This window comes from Mustela putorius, unplaced genomic scaffold (genome assembly GCF_011764305.1).
Source record: "Mustela putorius furo isolate JIRA1106 unplaced genomic scaffold, ASM1176430v1.1 tig00000785_pilon_pilon_pilon, whole genome shotgun sequence".
Lineage (NCBI taxonomy): Eukaryota > Metazoa > Chordata > Mammalia > Carnivora > Mustelidae > Mustela > Mustela putorius.
In genome coordinates this window covers 5,801,489-5,821,806 of record NW_025421480.1, presented here as the reverse complement: position 1 = coordinate 5,821,806, position 20,318 = coordinate 5,801,489, and the positions used below count along the sequence as shown (strand labels likewise).

The 20,318-nt window shown below is 42.2% G+C and overlaps 1 protein-coding gene across 3 annotated transcripts in view; it reads left to right on the top strand.

The window, feature by feature from the left end:
• Window positions 1–20,318, top strand: part of PLD5 (phospholipase D family member 5) — a 396,011-nt gene that overhangs the window by 185,224 nt on the left and 190,469 nt on the right. For all 3 annotated transcript variants that reach the window (XM_045084659.1, XM_004756770.3, XM_013058419.2), the window contains one exon: window positions 17,243–17,411. In XM_045084659.1, the coding sequence (XP_044940594.1) occupies window positions 17,243–17,411 (169 nt within the window). The remainder of the gene's footprint in view (window positions 1–17,242; window positions 17,412–20,318) is intronic.

Below are 20,318 nucleotides of genomic sequence, written 5' to 3'. Positions count from 1 at the left end.
GAAGAATTTCCCCCAGCAGGAGCCATGTTCTTATCTGCTTTGCTTTCAGCCTCTGTTCACATCTCTCCACTCTTCTCCACCTCCAGCATTCACACCCTAGTTCAAGCCATCATCGTCTGTCTCCCAGGCCCTAGACTGTTGCAGGGTCTTCTCATCTATCTCCTGCTGTGATGCTCTTCCCCATGCAGCCCCATGGTGGGTTTTGCGGTGAAACTACAAGTGGCACGTCCAGGAAGGACTTTCTGGCCTTCCCCTGAAATAAGTCATAAAACCCTCACATTAGTGGTGCCTTCCCTCCACTTGAGGAAAGGAGCATCCTTATCTCTCCAAAGACAAAGGGACACAGAGAGGATTCTGAATGAACAAACCTTGCTAACATTCCCCCAGTTTACTACACTTACTTCATATCCCTTACCCTATTTTCCTGCAGCTTCTTCAAACTCTTACTCTTCATCAAACCTGATAAAAAACTGTGAAGGTTCAACCATGTTTTTGGGTCTTCATTTCCTTATGAAGCTTCCCTTGTCGTGAACATTAATAATATCTGCATGCCTTTCTCTTGTTAATCTGTCTTTTGTTAGAGACCCAGCCAAGAAGTTAGAAGAGTAGAGGAAAAAATATATTTTCTTCTTCTGTGTATTCTAAGCTTGACCTACCCTTTTGAGGTGTGCTCGTCCCTCTCTACTTCACTCACTAGGTTGCATCACACTGGTCTCCTGGCTGTTCTTCCCATACTCCAACCTCATTTCTGCCTTGATTCTTTCTTGACTGTTGGTTCATTCTGCCCTGACACTCTGCCCCCATGTTACAGCTTCAGAAGGGTCGGCTGACAGTCTAAAGAAGCAGCCCTTCTCATGACCTCTACCATGTGATCCTGTTCCCTTCTCTCATTTGTCCCATCTTTTCCTCTGTCTGCTTGCTCATGCATTACCTGTGACCTCCACCTATAGAATGTGCACCTCACAAGGGCAGGGCTGCATCTGGCGTGCTTACTTTTCAGCACCGCGGACAGAGCACGCCGTGAATTTGGCTCTACACAAATACCTGTCAAATGGAAAACGCATACATGACCCAGAATTGCTGGACAGATTGTCCTGAATTTTGATTCACAGAATATGACCGCATAGGGAAAAGACTGTCTTTGTGAAAAACACTGACTTTGAGGGAATAAATCCTAAAAGAAAGGGATTCTGCCAGTCTCTCTACCATTTGCTGTCATGGACATTGTGTTCCTGGGTGACTATGGACCTGATTCACTGAAGATGTGTAGATGGTATCTCCTAGCTCTGCCTGGTTGCTTTGCTTTGAAAGCTGGGAGAAACAGTGAAGGATAATGATGAAAAGGTTATTGTCTGTAGTCATACTACCGAACCTTAATTCTGGGCTCCAAAACTCACTGGTTGTGTGCCTTTGGACACATGATATAAACCTCTTGGGTCTCAGTTTCCTCATTTATAAAATGGGGATAATAACAGTACCTACTTCTGAGATCATTGTAAACATGTATTAATATTGTCAGTAAATTTGCTGAATATAGTGCCTGACACAAAGCAAGTACATAATAAATGTTCAAATACAGTAGTGATGATGGTATTGTTGTTTGGATAGGTGTCTAAGGGTAATGTAATGACTGTCTTGAATGCAAGCCTGTTCTTGTTTTCCATCATCTGCTTTCACTACATGCTAGCTCTTTGAGTGTCACGGACGTTACATCACTGAACGTCCTGATTCTTTGTTCACATCTCATATGGGTAAAATATCAAAAGGCACTGCATTTACTTCTGCTTTCTTCTTTTTAAAAATAAAACATTAGGCTATAGTTAACAATGGTCTTTATAAAGAATATCTTGTTACAGTTCTGCTTCTCTGAATAACAGTTATTTGTGCATACTTGTATGTAGTCAACATTTTATTTATTTATTTATTTATTTAGAGCGAGAAAGGGAGAGAGAGAGCACAAGCGAGGCAGGGCAGAAGAGAGGGAGAAGGAGAATTCCAGTCAGGCTGTACACCCAGCATGAAGCCCACAGGACTTGACCTCACAACCCTGAGCTGAAATCAAGAGTCGGGCATTTAACCTGCTGAGCCACTCAGATGCCCCAGTTTTTAGTTTATTTTTATTTATGTATAAGATAGTGTTCTAGTTTCATTCTTATGCATGTGGCTCTTCAGTTTTCCTAACATCATTTGTTGAAGAGATTTTCCCATTGGATATTTTCGCCTCCTTGGTTGAAGAATTATTGACCATAAAATTGTGGGTTTATTTTAGGTCTGTTTTGTTTCATTGATCTATGGTGACTGTCTTTGTGCCAGTATCATACTGTTTTGATTACTATAGCTTTGTAGTGTAACTTGAAATCTGGGATTATGATACTCCTGGCTTTGTTCTTCTTTCTCAAGAGTAGTTTGGCTATTCAGGATCCTTTGTGGTTTCATATAAGTTTTAGCATTATTCGTTCTGGTGAAAAATGCTATTGGTGTTTTTTTAAAAAAATATTTTATTTATTTATTTGACAGAGAGAGATCACAAGTAGGCATAGAGGCAGGCAGAGAGAGAGGAAGGGAAGCAGGGTCCCTGCTGAGCAGAGAGCCCGAGGCGGGGCTTGATCCCAGGACTCCGAGATCATGACCTGAGATCATGACCTGAGCCGAAGGCAGAGGCTTTAACCCACTGAGCCACCCAGGCGCCCCTGCTGTTGGTATTTTGATAAGGATTACATTACATATGTTCATTGCTGTGGGTAGTACAGACATTTTAACAACATTTTTTCTTCTAATCCATGAGCATGGAGTGTCTCTTCATTTCTTTGTGTTGTCTTCAATTTCTTTCTTCAGTGTTTTATGGTTTTGAGAATATAGGTCTTTCAGTTTCTTGATTATGGTATTTTATTATTTTTTGTACAATTGTAAATGGGATTGTTCTCTTGTTTTCTCTCTGCTTCTTCATTATTAGTGTACAGAAATGCAACAGATTTCTGTACTTTGATTCTGTATCCTGCAACCTTACTGAATTTACATATCAGTTTTAGTAGTTTTTTTGATGGATTCAGGTTTTCTATATATAGCATATGTCCTCTGAAAAGAGTGAAAGTTTCACTTCTTCCTTACAATCTGGATGCTTTCATTCCTTTTTCTTGTCTAATTGCTTTGGCAAGGACTTCCAGTACTATGTTGAATAAATGAGAATGGACATCTTGTTTTCTTCCTGACATTATGCAAAAAACTCTGTTTTTCACTACTGAGGATGATGTTTGCTGTGGGTTCTTCATATATGACATTTATTATGTTGAGGTATGTTCCCTCTAAACCTCCTTTGTTGAGGGTTTTTATCATGAGTGGATGTTATACTTTGTCAAGTATTTTTCTCTGCCTATCAAAATGATCATATTGTTTTTCCCCTTTCTTTTATTGATGTGGTGTATCACGTCAATTGATTTGTGCATACCCAACCACACTTGTACCCTGGGAAAAAATCCCGCTTGATCATGGTGAATGTTTTTTTTAATGTATTGTTGGATTTGGCTTGCTAATATTTTGTTGAGGATTTGCATCTATGTTCATCAGAGATATTGATCTATAGTTCTCCATTTTTGTGGTGTCTTTATCTGGTTTTGGTATCAGCATAATCCTTAGCTCATAGAATGAATTTGGAAGTTTTCCTTCCTCCTCTATTTTTTGGAATAGTTTGAGAAGAATAAGTAACTCTTCTTTAAATGTTTGGTAGGATTCACCTCTGAAGCTCTCTCATCCAGGATGTTGGTTTGTTGGGAATTTTTTGATTACTGATTTAATATCATTTCAGGTAAATGGTCTGTTCAAATTTTTTATTTCCTTCTGATTAAGTTTTAGGAGGTTATTGCTTTTAGAAATTTATCTATTTATTCTATATTGTCCCATTTTTTGGCATATAATATTTCATAATATTCTCTTATAATTTTTTGTGTTCTTTGGTGTTGGTTGTTTCTACTTATTCATTTCTGATTTTATTTATTTGAGTTCTCTTTCTCTCTCTCATTTTTGAAGAGTCTAGTTGACACTTTACCAATTCTGTTGTTCTTTTAAAAAAAACCAGCTTCTGTTTTCACTGATCTATTCTATTGTTTTTGTAATTTCTATTTCATTTATTTCTGCTCTAATCTTTATTACGCTCAGCACCACCCCCCAACCCCTGGTCTGCTGGTTTGGAGTTTTGTTTGTTCTTCTTCTTGCTCCTTTAGGTATAAGGTTAGGTTGTTAGAGATTTGTCTTGCTTCTTGAGGTAGGTCTGCATTACTATAAACTTCCCTTTTAGGAGTACTTTTGCTACGTCTCAAAGGCTTTGGGCCATTGTGTTTTTATTTTCATTTTCTAATTTTTTTTTCAGTTTTTTGATTTCTTGGTTGACCCATTCATTGTTTAGTAATATCTTATTTAACCTCCATGTGTTTGTGTTCTTCCCAGATTTTTTCTTGTGGTTGATTTCAGGTTTCATAGTGTTATGGTTAGAAAAGGTACATGGTACGACTTCAGTCTTTCTGAATTTGTGGAGACTTGTTTTGTGGCCTAACCTGTGCTCTGTCTTATGGAATGTTCCATGTATATTTTAAAAGAATGTGTTATTCTGTTGTTTTAGGATGGAATGTCCCAAATGTATCTGTTAAATCCATCTGGTCCAATGTGTCATTCAAAGGCACTGTTTCCTTGCTGATGTTCTGGTACGATGATCTGTCTACTGATGTAAGTGGGGTTTTCAAGTCCCCTACCATTATTGTATCACTGTTGATTACTTTCTTTATGGTTGTTATTAACAGCTTTGTGTAACTGGATGCTCCCATGTTGAGTATATAAATACTTAAAATTGCTATGTCTTCCTAGATGATTCCTTTTACTGTTACATAGAGTTCTTCGTTGTCTCTTGTTACAGTCTTTGTTTTAGGGGGGCCTGGGTGGCTCAGTGGGTTAAAGCCTCTGCTTTCGGCTCAGATCATGATCCCTGGGTTCTGGGATTGAGCCCAGCATCAGGCTCTCTCCTCGGCAGGGAGCCTGCTTTCCTTCCTCTCTCTCTGCCTGCCTCTCTGCCTACTTGTGATCTCTGTCTGTCAAATAAATTTAAAAAAAATTTCTTAAGTCTACTTTGTCCTCTATTAGTTTTGCCACCCTCACTTTCTTTTGACATCTGTTTGCATGATAAATGATTCTCCATCCCTTCACTTTCAGTCTGCATGTGTCTGTGTGTGCAGCATATAGCTCTTGTAGCCAACATATAAATGGGTCTTGTTTTTTAAATCCATTCTGTTATCCTAAGTCTTTTGACTGGAGCTTTTAGTACATTTACATTTAAAGTAAGTATTGGTAGGTGCGTGCTTATTGCCATGTTGTTACTTCTTTTATGATTGTTTTTGTAGTTCTTCCCTATACCTTTCTTCTCTTGCTCTCTTCTGTCACCACAAGTGAGCTGTCTTTAGTGTTATACTTAGATTTATTTCTCATTAATTTTTATATATCTATTACTGATTTTTGATTTGTTGTTACCATCTTCTGTATATAGGAGTCTGTAGTAAGGTGATGGTCATTTAAGTTTGAACCCATTCTTTACTCCTCTCCTCCCCATGTTTTAAGAATATTGTATCATAATTTCTATACTTTTATTTTGTGAGTTCCTTGACTGATTTTATTTTTTTTTTTTTACCTGCTTTTCTTCCTCTTACTTATAGTTTTTTCTTTCCTCTCAGGGAGTCCCCTGTAACATTTCATGTAGGGCTGGTTTCATGGTCGTGAATTCCTTTAACTTTTGTTTTTTCTGGTAAACTCTACCTCTGCTTCTGTTCTGAATGATAGCCTTGCTGGATAGAATATTTTTGGCTGCAGACTTTTTTCCTCTCAGCACTTTGAATATATCATGCCACTCTCTCCTTGCCTGCAAAGTTTCTGCTGAAAAATCCACTGATAATCTTATGGGGTTTTCCTTGTATGTAAGTTTTCTTTTCTCCTGCTGCTTTTAAAATTCTCTGTCACTACTTTTTGCCATTTTAATTACTATACGTCTTGGTGTGGACTTCCTTTGATTTTATTGGGGAATCTCTGTGCCACTTTGGTCTGGATTTCTGTTTCCTTCCATAGATTCAGACAAATTTCCAGCTATTATTTTTTCAACTAAATTTTCTCTCACGTCTCCTTCTGGGATCCCTAGAATGAGAATTTATTATGCTTGATGGTGTTGCTGAGTTTCCTATATCTGTTCCCATTTTGCATAGTTTTTTTTTTCTCTCTTCTCCATTACTCTGTCCTCTAGGTCATTGATCCTTTCTTCTGCTTCCTCTAGTTTACTATCTATTCCATCAAGTGTATTTTTAATTTCATTTATTGAGCTTTTAATTTCCGATTGATTCTGTTTTCTATCTTTTGTTAAGGGTCTCACTCATATCATCCACTCTTATCAAGCCCTGTAAGTATCTTTATGAAAATTACTTTAAATTGTCTATCAGGCAGATGACTTATTCTGTTTTGTTTAGTTCTTTTGCTGTAGTTTTGTCCTGATCTTTCATGTGGGACATATTCCTCTGTTTCCTCATTTTGTCGAACTCTCTGTGTCTGTTTCTCTTTGTTAGGAAATTCAGCTATTATCTCCTGCTCCTGAAAGTAGTGGCTTTATGAAGAAGAGGTCCTGTCATTCCATTCAGTGCAATGTTCCCTGTTCACCAGAATCTGATGCTTCATGGGTGTCTCCTATGAGTGTTACATGCACCCTAACATTGAGGCTGAGCTGCTTTTTTCTTCAATCCAGTTGTCTGCAATGGCTCTCTCTGCCTTTTGTGGGCAGGGTTTTTTCCCTGTGGCCTTAGTGGGCCAGTCAGGGGCCCCTTGGGCCTAGGTTGAGTCAGATCAGATATTCGCCAGAGATCCAGTAGCCCTGAACTACAGGGCACTTTCCTTGTGTTGTTCCCTGAGAAGCTTTTGTTGGAGGGCCACAGTGTGACTGATGTGTGTGGCTCTCTTTCCCTGTCCCTTTAGGAGTCACTTTAGAGTGGTGCTAGCCCCAGTGGGGGCTGCTTACACACTACCAGACTTGTGGCACCACCTTAGATAGGCTCTGGCGAAGAGCATATTGGATGGGGAGAATCCACAAGGTGCATGGGTTGGGAGGTGCCCTGTTAGTAGATTTTGCTCTGGTTCCCTGGGGGAGGGGATCTGCAGTGCTGGGCAGGCCTGCCTGGATGGGGTGGAGCTGCCAAATCTTGGGGGTTGGGGCATAGTGTAAGCAAGTTAGGTATGGAGCATGGGGGCTGTGCTGGTTCCTGCAGGTGACTGTGTGTTTATACCATGTCGGGGAGGCAGGTACATGGTGCCTGCCAGGCCCTTTGTTCCTGGAGAGGTCTCCCAAGGATCCTGTCTCTCCAGCACATACTTTGAGATTAATAAACAAATCTCCCTCCCATATAGCCCATGTGTTTTTCAAACCATTGCTTCTCTGTGGGGCTGGGGTTTTTTGGCTGTCTCTTTAAGGGTAGGGACTCAGCTTCCTCTCATCCTCCTGGCTCTCCCCAAATCAAATAAAGTTCCAGGTTTGAAGACCTGGTGGTTGTAAGAACTCAAGGAATTCAGCTCCTCTGATTTTCAGAGCCAAATGTTTATAAGGATTTGTCTTCCCCTGCAGGCTCCCTGACTGAGGGTCTGTCGCTCACCCCCTCTGCACCTGCAGGTCCCTCCCTCCCACAGATGGTCCTGCTGTCCGTTTAGCTCCCCACTGCGTCTCTGTCCTTCTCACCCTCTTCCATGTGGCCTCTTCTCGCCTTTAGTTGTGGAATTCATTCTGGCAGTCTTCGGCTTGCTTTCTGGGTTATTTACACTGATAGGAGTGGTATCTTTTATTCACGGGACAATGTGAGCTTAGGGTCCTCCTGCTCCATCATCTTCCCCAAAAGTCCTCTCACTTTCTTTTTTTATCTTCATCCTTCTTGTGCTTCTTGCTCCCTTTATTCTTTTTTCCTTTCTGGGCCCGAATCTGGAAATAGTGAACCAAGGAAAATGTGCCTTCCTGTCACTAGATCGTCTGGTCGAGGTGGACTGACAGGATGGAGTGTAAAACAAGGAGGGGGCGCGGGGAAGCTGTCGCTCATACCTGTCGCTCATATCTTCCCCTCTTCTCTGGACAAGATTGGGACTGGGGCCCAAATGGACATTCCCCTCTAGGGTGGCGGCCTCTGTTGTCTGATGTGAGTCTACTTCCCCCCTCACCCCGCCAGAGACCCAGGGTGTGCTATGCAAACCTTCTGGGATAAGCCCAGTACCTAATCTGGTGTGAAATGCACATGAGCTCAGGAGTAAGTGAATTTACATCCCAGCTCTCTAGCATTCCATCTCGCTGATGACACCTGGCTAGAACCTCCCTTGCTCACTGATGGTGATGTGTAAGGTTAAGTGTGAAAGTACTTGTGAACTGTGATATGCAGACAAAAGATAATCACTACAGTTATAATTCTTCCTCTACTGCCCTACTGCCTCTCTCTTTTAGAGGGAGAAAGCTTTAGTTGCTGTTCACTTAATACCTTTATAGGCCTGGAATTAATGAGGCTATCATCAGAACTTTCTAGATTTATGGAAACAGGGATCTGCTGTTGCCTACTCAAACTCACTATTGTGTTCTTTGCCACTATTTCTTCAGAAGTCAATTTAAAGGTTAATGCGAATGAAATACTTAGTGACAAAAAATATGAAAGTATTCAAAAACTGAAAGAGACCTCAAAAAACACAGGAGAGAATTCACAGGAGCCTCTATTGGCAGTACTTGCAACAGTGTGAGCAGCACAAGGAATGATGACAGAATAGAGAACTATACTTTACATTAAAAAAGTGAATCCATGAGTCCACACTAATGAAACATTTAAAAAAAATTTTTTTAAGGGTGATAGGAGAAGGAAAAGCTTTTCCTGGCAGAATAACACCAAATAACAAATACAGCGTTGATGATAGAAAATTGTCAACAAGGGAAGCCTGAGTGGCTCAGTTGGTTGGACGACTGCCTTCGGCCCAGGTCATGATCCCGGGGTCCCGAGATCAAGTCCTGCATCGGGCTCCCAGCTCCACAGGGAGTCTGCTTCTCTCTCTGACCTTCTCCTCACTCGTGCTCTCTCTCACTGTCTCTTTCTCAAATAAATAAATAAAATCTTAAAAAAAAAAAAAAAAGAAAATTGTCAACAAGATCGGTTCAGTCAAGAATCAGAAGTGGATGGATGGCAGATCAGTGAGTAAAATGTTGGGTGGTAGGATATTTTCAGGTTCCTCTGTAACATTTACTTATTCCTTATAGAGGGAAGAAAGGTACTGTTATTGGAGAAATCTGGCAAACACTCCCTTCCCCAAGGGATGAAACTTAGCATCTCCAGTAGAGAGACAACCCAGTATCATGTCACCTCTTACGATGCACTTGGAAGGACATGTTAGGTGGGTAGTGTTCCTGCCAAAAATATTTAACCTAAAGCTAATCATGAGGCTACAGTCAAGGAAATCAAATCCAGGCCTATTTAGCAAAACAACAGTCTTGGGCTCTTCTAAATTAGCAACCTCAAGGAAAACAAGCAAAGATTAAAAAAAAAAAAAAAAAAAAGGCTAAGGAATTCTTCTAGGCTAAAGAGACCTGACAGCTAAATGCAGTGAGTGAACATTATTAAATGGATCTTGGATCCTTTTAAAAAAAAAAGGAATAAAAAAGGAAAGAAAGAAAAGAAACTGGGATAAAGGACCTTATTAATTACCAAGTAATATTGGGAATAGCTCTGTATCAATGTTAAATTTCCTGTGTGATTATTATTTTCATTAATTTAGAAACATGGCTTCCTTGTTAGAAATACACACTGCAGATTTAGAGATAAATTATCCTGATGTCTACAGCTTATTCTCAAATGGTTTTCTAAAATGTGTGTATGTGTGTGTGTGTAATATTACATATATATACGTAACTTTTTTGCAATGAATATATTCAGTCACTCTGTACCCTTCTAGCAACTTTTCTGTGGATTTGAGATTTTTTTCAGAATAAAAAGTTGGCCTAAAATTATTAAAACAATTAACAATTACTTTACAGATTACTTTAATATTCAACAGTGTTAATCCCCATGCCGGATCAAGAATTATCAGGACACTGTTAGCCTGCCAGACCTCACTGATGTTTTTACTGCTATCTTTCACAAGTAAACTCACTGTGACCCAAATTCTTGGGAAAAAATGAAACCTATGTCTCAGCCTGCATTAGAGCAGACTGATAGAGGTCCGTATCAATTATTTTCATGTCCAGAGGTGGCCATCGATGCCAGACACCCTAGTGTCTTTGGGAAGGTCAACTTCTGCCTTGTCTGTCCTGGGCTTTACTTACAGCCAGGTGACCCCAAATGAGGGAACAAAATCTGCATCCTTTTACTTTGAGTCCCCATCTAATTGTATTGATGAACTAAGGCTCTCTGTTCAGTTTCATCAATTAACGCCATCAGAAAGCTAACAGGTATGCAGTGAAAGTCACTGAATTGACCAGCCATGCCCCTATGTATATAATCAAGTCCTACTAAGAGCTCCATTGCAGTAGGCAATGAAAATAAATTTCACTTTGAAAATGTCACACAGGTCCTAGTTTACAAGCCTCCTTGGAGCCTATATGTAGACTCTTCCTACTTACTGTGTTTTATCAGTTTGAGAACCTCGAGAAATTTTTAATTAATTAAATAAGTTTTCAGACTCTCAGTTACTTGAAAAAAATATCTTTAATTTAGTGCTTCCCATGAAGCCAGCTCTGAGAAAAGCACTTGACAGAGATCATCTCCTGTAATCCTCATAGTAACTTTTTTTTTTCAGAAATGGAAACCGAGTTGAAGAGGTTAATCATTTGTCTAACGTCATACAGCTAATAATGGGCAGAGCTGGATTTGGTCTACCTTATAACGAATCCTTTCCTCTTAAATATTTCTCTGTTATATTTCCAAAATCAAGGGTGAAAATGTATTTATAAACATCTTTTCATTTGCTAGCATACACACACCATGTTTTAAAAACTTGCAAAGGCAGGGACTATATTTTTTAGTAGCTTAGTGGAGGGAAACTGTAGGTAGTTCTTTAAGAAGGTAAAATGTGTTTCTGGATCGAAAGAGAAATTTTGGTGATTGCATTAAGTTTGGAGAGTACATCCATACTATTAATAAGAACAGCTAGAGTTCTATTTTAAAAATCTATTAAAAATGTAAAATGCATTTTTGAAAATGTGTTTATTCTACTCGAGCTCCCTGGACTCACAGTTCAAATCATTTGTAGTTTATCTCCAAAGTACCATAAAAAGAGGCACAAAAAGGTTTTTGCTGGATTGTGACTTTGTATATTCAGCTTTTCCCCTTGTTGTTAGGTGTCAAGAACCGCGTTACAGCCTTTGGGCATAGTTCTGTTAGAGAGGGTGAAAGCAGGCATTCCAGGGATTTGCCCAGAGGTGAATTTTAATGAGGTCTGCCTCCTTCTCGCCTTGCTTGCCAAGGAGGGGGGGATAGGGAGGGCTGTCAGTGCACAGAAATGGGTTCTGTATGTATGCTAATTAGATCAGGGCCCTGGAGAGTAGCCAGCTGTTGGCCATTAAAGGGAATAAAATGATAGGTCACAGAAAGGAGTCATTTTAAAGCCGATTTCTGGAGGCGGCTTCTAGCCGGGCGTGGGAGCCCAGGGCTGTGTCACAGAGGAACCATCACGGTCCCCAGGTCTCGTGGAGGGGAGAAGTGAGGAGGTGAGCAGGGTCCTCGTGCAGCGGGTTTCCCTGGAATTTGTTACCCATGCACCAGTGTGTCTGCAAACCTGGGCTGGTGTCTCTATTTTTATTCTTAGAATGAAATTGTAGTTGACTTTGATAGTAGGAAACAAATAATGATGACACATTTGGGTTTCCTTGGCTTCTAGGCTGTTTTCCTCCCCCCACCTCAGTCTTTCCAGGCCTTTCTTCTGTGTTCCTCCCTTGGCACACTTTCTCTACCAGGCGCCAGTGATCAGATGTTTCTCGTAACTGGCTTTGTCCCAATTCTCTTCTCTTGGAAATCTCTCTTGGTAATCCTACCCACTTCCAAGGCTTGAGCAACGGGGGAAAACTCTTATTAGAAGAAAGAGTAGGGCGCCTGGGTGGCTCAGAGGGTTAAGCCTCTGCCTTCGGCTCAGGTCATGATCTCAGGGTCCTGGGATCGAGTCCCACATCGGGCTCTCTGCTCAGCAGGGAGCCTGCTTCCTCCTCTCTCTCTCTCTGCCTGCCTCTCTACCTGCTTGTGATCTCTGTCTGTCAAATAAATAAATAAAATCTTTAAAAAAAAAAAAAAGAAGAAGAAGAAGAAGAAAGAGTAGATGATGCACGTTGGCCGAGGAAAATGGGAGGGTGAAGAAGAACAGAGGCTTTTATTGGGGGAATCTCAGAATTGCAGAGATTCTGGAGGAATCCAGAAAAGTATCGTGACCATGTGGGGAAAGCAAGAGGTTTTTATGAGAAAGAGGGAGGGATTCAATTCCATGAGTTAGATAAAAAAGAGGGAAAAAATGCCATTAATTTGGTGCTGACCTGTTGAGCTGTTTTGAGTTCTTAGCTTATTAATGATTTTATTGGTACTTTCAAATGAATGTCCCTGACACATATTAATTAATTTCACTGTCCTTGTGTGATCCAAATGTCAGTTGCTCCATTGAAATTTTATGAGCAAAACCGTTCGTAAAACGGTCGCTGGTTATGGCTCATTTCAAGGGTTTGTTAGTTGGAGACATAAATGGAACTTTGCAACAGAGTCGTCTTCTTCTTTTTTTTTTTTAATAGATTTTATTTATTTATTTGAGAGAGAGAGTGTGTGTGCACATGAGCAGTGGGGAGGAGCAGAGGGAGAGGGAGAAGCAGACTCCGCTGAGCAGGGAGCCTGATGTAGGACTCGATCCCAGAACCCTGAGATCATGACCTGAACTGAAGGCAGCTGCTTAATTGATTGAGCCACCCAGGCATCCCTAAGCTGAGTCTCTGATGTGCAGAAATGTTATACAATCCCACATGCGCTGTCAGGCCTGGAAATGCTCTCTAAAACCCTTCCGTGCCACAGAACTTTGCATTCAGGGGCAGCCTGATGAGGGTATAGCGCTCTGATGAACCCTGCCTTGAATAATGTTTTTATTTTTTAATTAATGAAATTTTAAAAGGTTTTCTTTCTAAGTAATCTCCATACCCAACATAGGACTTGAACCTACAACCCTGAGATCAAGAGTCACCCGCTCTACCAACTCAGCCAGCCTGGTGCCCTGAACAGTGTTTTTAAATGCATGAATTAAACACATAGGATGGCAACCAATAACGCTGAAATAAAGTTATCGAAATATTTTTAAAAAATCTGTGGGGGAGGAAGGTATATCGTGCACTACCTCTTCATGAAACAACAAGATCTGACAACCCCCAGAATTTCAAAGCAATGCTGAGTACTCGGAGATGTTCATGGCAGCCATACCGTGGTCGGCTGATTGTCCCTGGGGACGGACTCCTAAGTGCTTCTAGTATTCCTGTGGGGTTTTGCCTATCTTCGTAACTGGGGGGAATGTTGTATTTCAGTTAGAGAGCAAGGAGACTAAAGATCAGGTTCACAGAGTCCTGTGACTCTTATCCATGGATCCAAGGGTAAGAACACCTGGTCTGAAGATTTCTAGAGGAGACTGGAGATCCTTGTTTGTCTGCCTGCCAGGTGCCGCAGGGTGTGCCTCGAGGAAAGGGATGGCGAAGAGCCAGTGACAGGTGGGCACTTCCTCCACATCCTCATCCCATCTGCTCCGTTTGTCTGGGCTTCTTGGGTCTTCTCTTGTCTTCCTGAGCTTGCTTCCCTGTTGCCCTGAAGTGAAATCAAAACTAGTCGCTTCTCTTTATCAGCAGCTGTTCTGTTTTGGTTTTATTTGTTGGAGGGATTCTCTCTGGTTTGATTTCTAAATATAGTCTCTAGGGTCACCTGGGTGGCTCAGTTGGTTGAGCATCTGGATCTTGGCTGTTGCTGAGGTCATGATCTCAGAGTTCTGGGACTGAAACCTGCTGTGGGCTCCGCGCTTAGCGTGGAGTCCGTTTAAGGATTCTCTCCCTCTTCCTCTGCCCTTCCCCGTGCTCTTTCTCTCTAAAATAAATGGATGAACCTTTTTAAAAAACATATCATCTGGTTATAGAGGAGGCTGAAACTGATCATTGTCTGGGGGTTCTTTCCCTCATGCTTCAGTGAAAACAGATAATTGGGCTTTAAATGTGGATAGAGGTTAGAAATACCAAACATCAACCTCTGTCAAAGGTTGTGAAGTAGATTTTTAAAAAAATTCCCTCCCTCCACCTTTTTGAACCTCGTCTTCTCTTGGCTTCTCAAACACTGAATCCTCCTGGATGTCTCTTGCTTTCCTGCCTCTGTATTGGTCCCTTCTGAATCCTTGTCCGTTTCGCTCTCTACCAACAGAAATGCTCCCCATGTTAGGCTTTGGGCTTTCTCTCTTCATTTGTTCCCCCTGATGATCTCTCCCAATCCTTGGTCTATTTGATCTACCTCCTTCCCGTGTTCCTTGTCCTTTTCAATGGACCCGCTCCCCCCACCCCCCACATCTTTCCAGTTGTTCCGATTTCAGGAACACTCAGCAGAGATTCTTTGGTTACTTCCTGTGCCCTGAGCAATAGGTTAGGCACTAGGGCTACAATACTGAGCCAGTGCCTTCCTGTACCCCACCGTCGATCAGGGAAAGTCAGCCTTGAACAAGTAATTTCAAGAGGGAATAGGTTGGAGGGGGAATAGCCAGTCATGCAAGGCTTGGTCATAAGGGAGAGCAAGCCTAGTTGCTGGGGGGGGGGGGTGTCTCTCAGAAGAAGTAATATTGAAATCAGGACCTTGTTGGTTAGTTGAGACACAGCAGCGTGGGATTGGTGACTGGGAAGATCTGCATGACGTGTCTGGTGTGGCTTTGGTGTAAAGTGGAAAGAGGGCATTTGAGTTCAGTGAGGCTATGAGGAGGCAGGACCGGACTGGTTGTAAACGCTTGCCACCCATCTTAGGGGGCTGGGGTGGGCATCACCCTAAGGGCACTGGGGAAGCCCGCAGGAGGTGTTCATCCAGCAGCAGAGAGCTAAGGTTTACATTGTTAAATGATTACCCCGAGTACCGTATGGACCACCGTTGGGAGGGGCGAGAATCCAGTAAGGAGACAGTGGAAGATGGTTATGGTCGCCCCCTTAAGAGACCATGTGTCGACCTTACAGGAAAATTTCAGTCACCCTTGGCTCCTACCTGTTCGTCCCTCACCTTCTCATCAAATACATCAAACACTAAATCTTTTCAGATTCGGTTCCTAAAACTGCATTGACTGCACGCCTCTTCTTATTCCCACTGACTGACTTCAGATTTCTCATTTACCTTCCTGAGGTGGCTCAGCCATGTCTACGCTCTACCGGCTTTTCACTTCCGGGTCTCCCTTTTCTCCTTCCGGCGGCAGGCAGTGGGCCTGCGGGGGAGACCCTGGTGTACTCGGCTGCTCCCAAATGCACCAAAGAGAAGCTCAAGCCACAGTGTGGGCCTTCCTGGTGTCGTCTGTCCTTTCTGCCAAGACAAGCTCCTGTCCCTCCCGCCTCACCCCTCCTAGGCTCACTTCACAAATATCCAAAGATCCAGTTCGGCAGGCTCCTTCCTCTACCTAGACCTCCTGTCCCCTCCGGCTCATCCACAGACACATTTCAAGTCCCTCCTCCTCCAATTTCCCATGCCCCCAAGCCTCAACCAGAATTAATCTCTCCTTCCTGCCCGTGCACAGTCGTACTTTGGATGATGCATTATCTATCTAATTAAACTTCCTACTCCTGTTTCACTGCCGCATAGAGCCTGCCTCCCATTTGAATTATTATGTATGAGATAGGCTCGCTCTCCAGATTGTAAATTCCAGAGGACTAGGGATATTTGTCACAGTCATTTCCGTGCTGCCTGGCCTCTGCTTATCAGACCCCAACAAACGTTAAATTTGATTGTGGATGGCAGCGGGATGATTGGGAACCCCAAATCGTGGAAGTCTCCGAGTCACACACTCAACCCCATTCTAGCTGTGATAGTCATCAAATGCACAAGAACTAAAAAAAATTTTTTTTTTTACTAAGACTACTGCTTTTGTTTCTAAAATTGCTAAATGGGACAAGTCTCATTAGGAGAAACAGCTAAGGGTTTTAGTGAGGAGTACCAGGTTCCCTGTTGGAAGATGAAATTCATTCTTTAGGTATTTCTTGAGCCCTGATTATGTTCCCAGCACTGGGGAGGCATAGCCACGAATGAAACGGATCTCTATACTGGGAGCATTTACAGGTGTGCAGTTTTCCATCAAGAGTTGCAGCATAATTTCCATTTCTGAAATGGGGGGGAAATAGTTCAGTCCTTTATTTAAACATTATGTGTCCCGTGGCTGACTCAGAAGTGAAAATCATACCGTCTTCTCCTGCGTACTGACTAGAAACAGGACAGTGGATGTATTGTTAATATGCATGGGACTATCAAAGGACAAAACACATTTATTGGGATGCTTTTGTTGTATCTTATTTAAGTTTTGATTATTGTGATTATTTTATCCATTCCTTATCACCCACTTTGGTAAAATTCTCTCACAGGCAGGTTTTGAATGTTTCCTCGTATCATTTTATGCTTTTGGGCTGGGAAGCATCAGTAGATACTAAGCAGTAATAATAGTATGTATTATTTTTATTTTCCAGTAGTAAAAAAACTCATAATATTTCAGTTTCAAAATTAGGTCTATATACGCCCAACATTGTCCTAGAAATGAGGTATGCGAAATGTAACTTATAGCCGAAAGTAGCTCGCAGAAGTGCTCTTGTATGTAAGAACTGCATGGCTATAGGAAAAAAAGGAATATATTACTAGAGGAAGTTGCTTGTGTAGGAAGCTCTGAATTTTTTTCAAAGCTAGTCAGAAACTGGACTTTAGGACATATGCAGTGATTTTCTGAAATACGAGCAAAACCTGGAGAAAACCAGAGCATCTAAATTCTCACAGCTGGGAAGTTTAGCAGAAGGGACATATAAGAAGCCTCTGGCCAAAAATGTAAATAATGAGGAATGTGTCTATTCGAAAAAAGTAGAGTATGTTCCAGATGTCTCTGTATGCATGTATAAAGATCTGTGGCTTCAAATTTGACTAGATTTTGTTTGTTTGTTGATCTGTGGCTTCAAATTTGACTAGATTTTGTTTGTTTGTTTTTCAAAATCTTTTCTAAGAATTGCCCTGGTGGAAAATATTCCTGAAGGCCTTAACTATTCAGAAAATGCACCATTTCACTTATCACTTTTCCAAGGCTGGATGAACTTACTCAACATGGCCCAAAAGTCTGTTGACATAGTGTCTTCCCATTGGGATCTCAACCACAGTCATCCATCAGCATGTCAGGTAAGCTGCATCCTCTGTGTGTGATGATTCTACTTTTGTGCATCTCCCGCGCCTTCATGTTTCTTGCCTTCGCTTCTCCAGTTCAAGGTCTCTTTTTCAGTCCACCCCCCCCCCGCCACGGTACCCGTACATCATCGCGTTCACGTGTATGTGCCTTCGTTGATCATGTGTCCGCTCAGCTCCTGCTAGAACGCCAGGTTTTCAAGGGCAAACTCGTGTTTTGTCTGTGCATACTCTAGGCTGTCTGTTGATTTGGACCATTTTGGGGGATGCTGTCCACACCGCAGTATCCATTGACTGCACGCCCCCGAATTCTGCTTTGCTCCCCCCGCATGCTCGTGGCGTGAACCCCATGCCTGCTTGCCGAGGCATTTATGTGGTTAATTGGTGTCCTATTTTGCCTGGAGGACCCAGAGCCAACTTTTTTTTTTTTTTTTTAAATAGTGGACTCGAACTTCCCATTATACTTGTATATTCTTGGCTCTGTCCCGTTTGAGTGACGAGGAGAGAGAAATGTGTTAATTCCAAGAACAGCCTTGAGAAGTCTGCTGAAATGATCTAAATGATTTCTGAACGAAGTGTCCTGGAGCTAGGAAAGGGATCCTGGTTCTCTTGAGCAGTTTTTTGTTTGGTTTCTTGTAATTTGTGCTGGTATGATCACAAGAACGCTAAGCTACCCAGGCTCTTCTACCCAGGTATCCCAGCGCTGGTCTGCACGTACGTGTCCTATCTGGGTCATGGAGAAAATCAGTTCTGTCACCGTATATAAAATGTGTTGGCACTAAGCCTATAATCACTACCTCATTGGTGCTTTCAAACCTTTCATTCAGTTGTACTATTTTAAAATCAAAGGAAATCAGAAAATAGGTTTAAAAAAAAAACAAAAAACACCAAAACTCACAAAGGCCATACTGAAGAAGAAAATAAATTAATCGTGCTCTGCACTTTTCTCCCTCCCCTGTTTATGCAGGTAGGTCAGGTGTTTGCTGCTGCATAGATCATTTCAAAATGTAGTGGGATCATGATTCTGGATGGTGTTGAACAGAAAGAACTCATCTTGGGTCCATATTGTGCTGTTTGGGGCAGGCTGGAGGGTCTGGGGACCACCTGTACCTCTCTCTGCATATGTCTCTTATCATTCCATAAGCAAGCCTGAACTTGGAGTGGTTTAAGGGGGTGGTTGTATTGTAAAAGGCCCAAAGCAGAAAGTATGAGGCCTTTTAAGATGTGGGCTCTGGGATCACAGCTGCTTCTGTCCCATTCTATTGCTTAAAACAGGTCATGATTCAAGGTGGGAGGAGTAGCATCTATACAGGAGTAAGGAGAGTTGTTGGCAGGCCTCTTTGGAAATTATATACCATAGTCCACTCTGGCCATCACAATCCAGATCTCTTCCACTTACTAAATGCAGTCCTCACCGCCCTCCCCCATTACAGCAAAGGCTCAAAGTTCAGGGTCTCCTCCTCTGCACCAAGTCTGAATCGGGTTGAGCCCCCTCGTAGGGGCTTTTCTTGATTTAGAAACTTGTGAACTAGAAGACAAGTCATATGCCTCCCAACACACACACTCCTGACCTCTAACGGGGAGGCAGGATAAGATAACCATAGTACACACTTTGGTTTAAGTGGTGGGGGTGGGGATGGAGAGCACAGACCAGTCCTGAGCCCATAGCAGTTTTGAAATCCAGCCCAGCCCAGCACGCCAGGCTTCCAAGCTCAGAAAACTGGGAATGCTGCTGGCCTAGGATCTAGTTCTGCTCCCTGGGTGTGCTTTCCTAATCTGTGAAGCTCTTTGCTTCCCTCTGTGTTGTTCTTTCTTTTCCATAAGAATAGCCTGTGTTTGCTTCTGACTGTCTTAGTTGGCTTCCTGCTGGTAGAAACTGAGGCCCCAGAGGACCTCTGTTCATTTTAAAGCAGCTCTGCCCTCTTTTTTTTAAAAAAAAAAAAAAAAAAAAAAAAAAAAAAAATGGCACAATCCCTTCAGCCTTTGTAGACTTAATTTTTATCCAGTCATAAACCACTCTGGTAGCAAAAACTCTGACCCCAAACTCTTGGCAGTGGGTCTTCTCTGCTTTGGACTGTGATTCAGGATGCTTTAGGACCTGCCCCTTATAAAGTTTCTGGGAGCTCTTCATCTGGCCAAGGGGGCCTGTGAACCGCCCACCACTTTCAGTCTTTCTGAAACCTTGACAAAGAATCTTCCTGCCACAACTGTCATTTCGTCTTTACCCTGAGGCTCTTTCTTCCTTGGTGAGTATTTTGTTGAATCAAGAGAGTCTTCTAGATTTTCTACATTTTCTCATACTTCTGCATGAATACAGAACAGTGCTTCTTACCATAGACCACTAACAATTTGATAACCTGCCTGAATGATCCTCTTAGCCAGGTCCCCAAACCCATTAGATACCTTCTCTGTTTTCTGCTTTAGGGCAGGTGGCAATGTTGCCAAGTCGCCCACTGTCACTCCCTCGAGGCTCCAGATCCATTTCTTTCCTGTTCCTCCAGTCTTGAGTGGGAATGAGATTCCAGCATCCACAATCACCCAATCCCAAAGACTGTGTCATGTGGCTTATGTTTTTGCTACACTAGATACATTTCCTTAATCCACTGTGGCAAGACGGGCAACTCCAAGACTTACCGAGTATTATTCCTGTGATTCCGTGAACAGGACACACAGTTTGTGCCCCAGTAGCTATTGGCTGGGACCACTCATGTGGTTGTGTTTGGCTGGGATAGTGGCTGAGTCTGGGCTGACTCTCTGGGGACTGGACAGCTCTCGTTCACCCCAAGTGGACACTCATCACTCAGTAAGCTAACCCTGGCTTTCTAGCGGGCTGCTGGATCCCCAGAGGATAAGAGTGAAAACAGCAGGACCTCTGAATTCCTGGGCTCCTAGAATATGACTTTG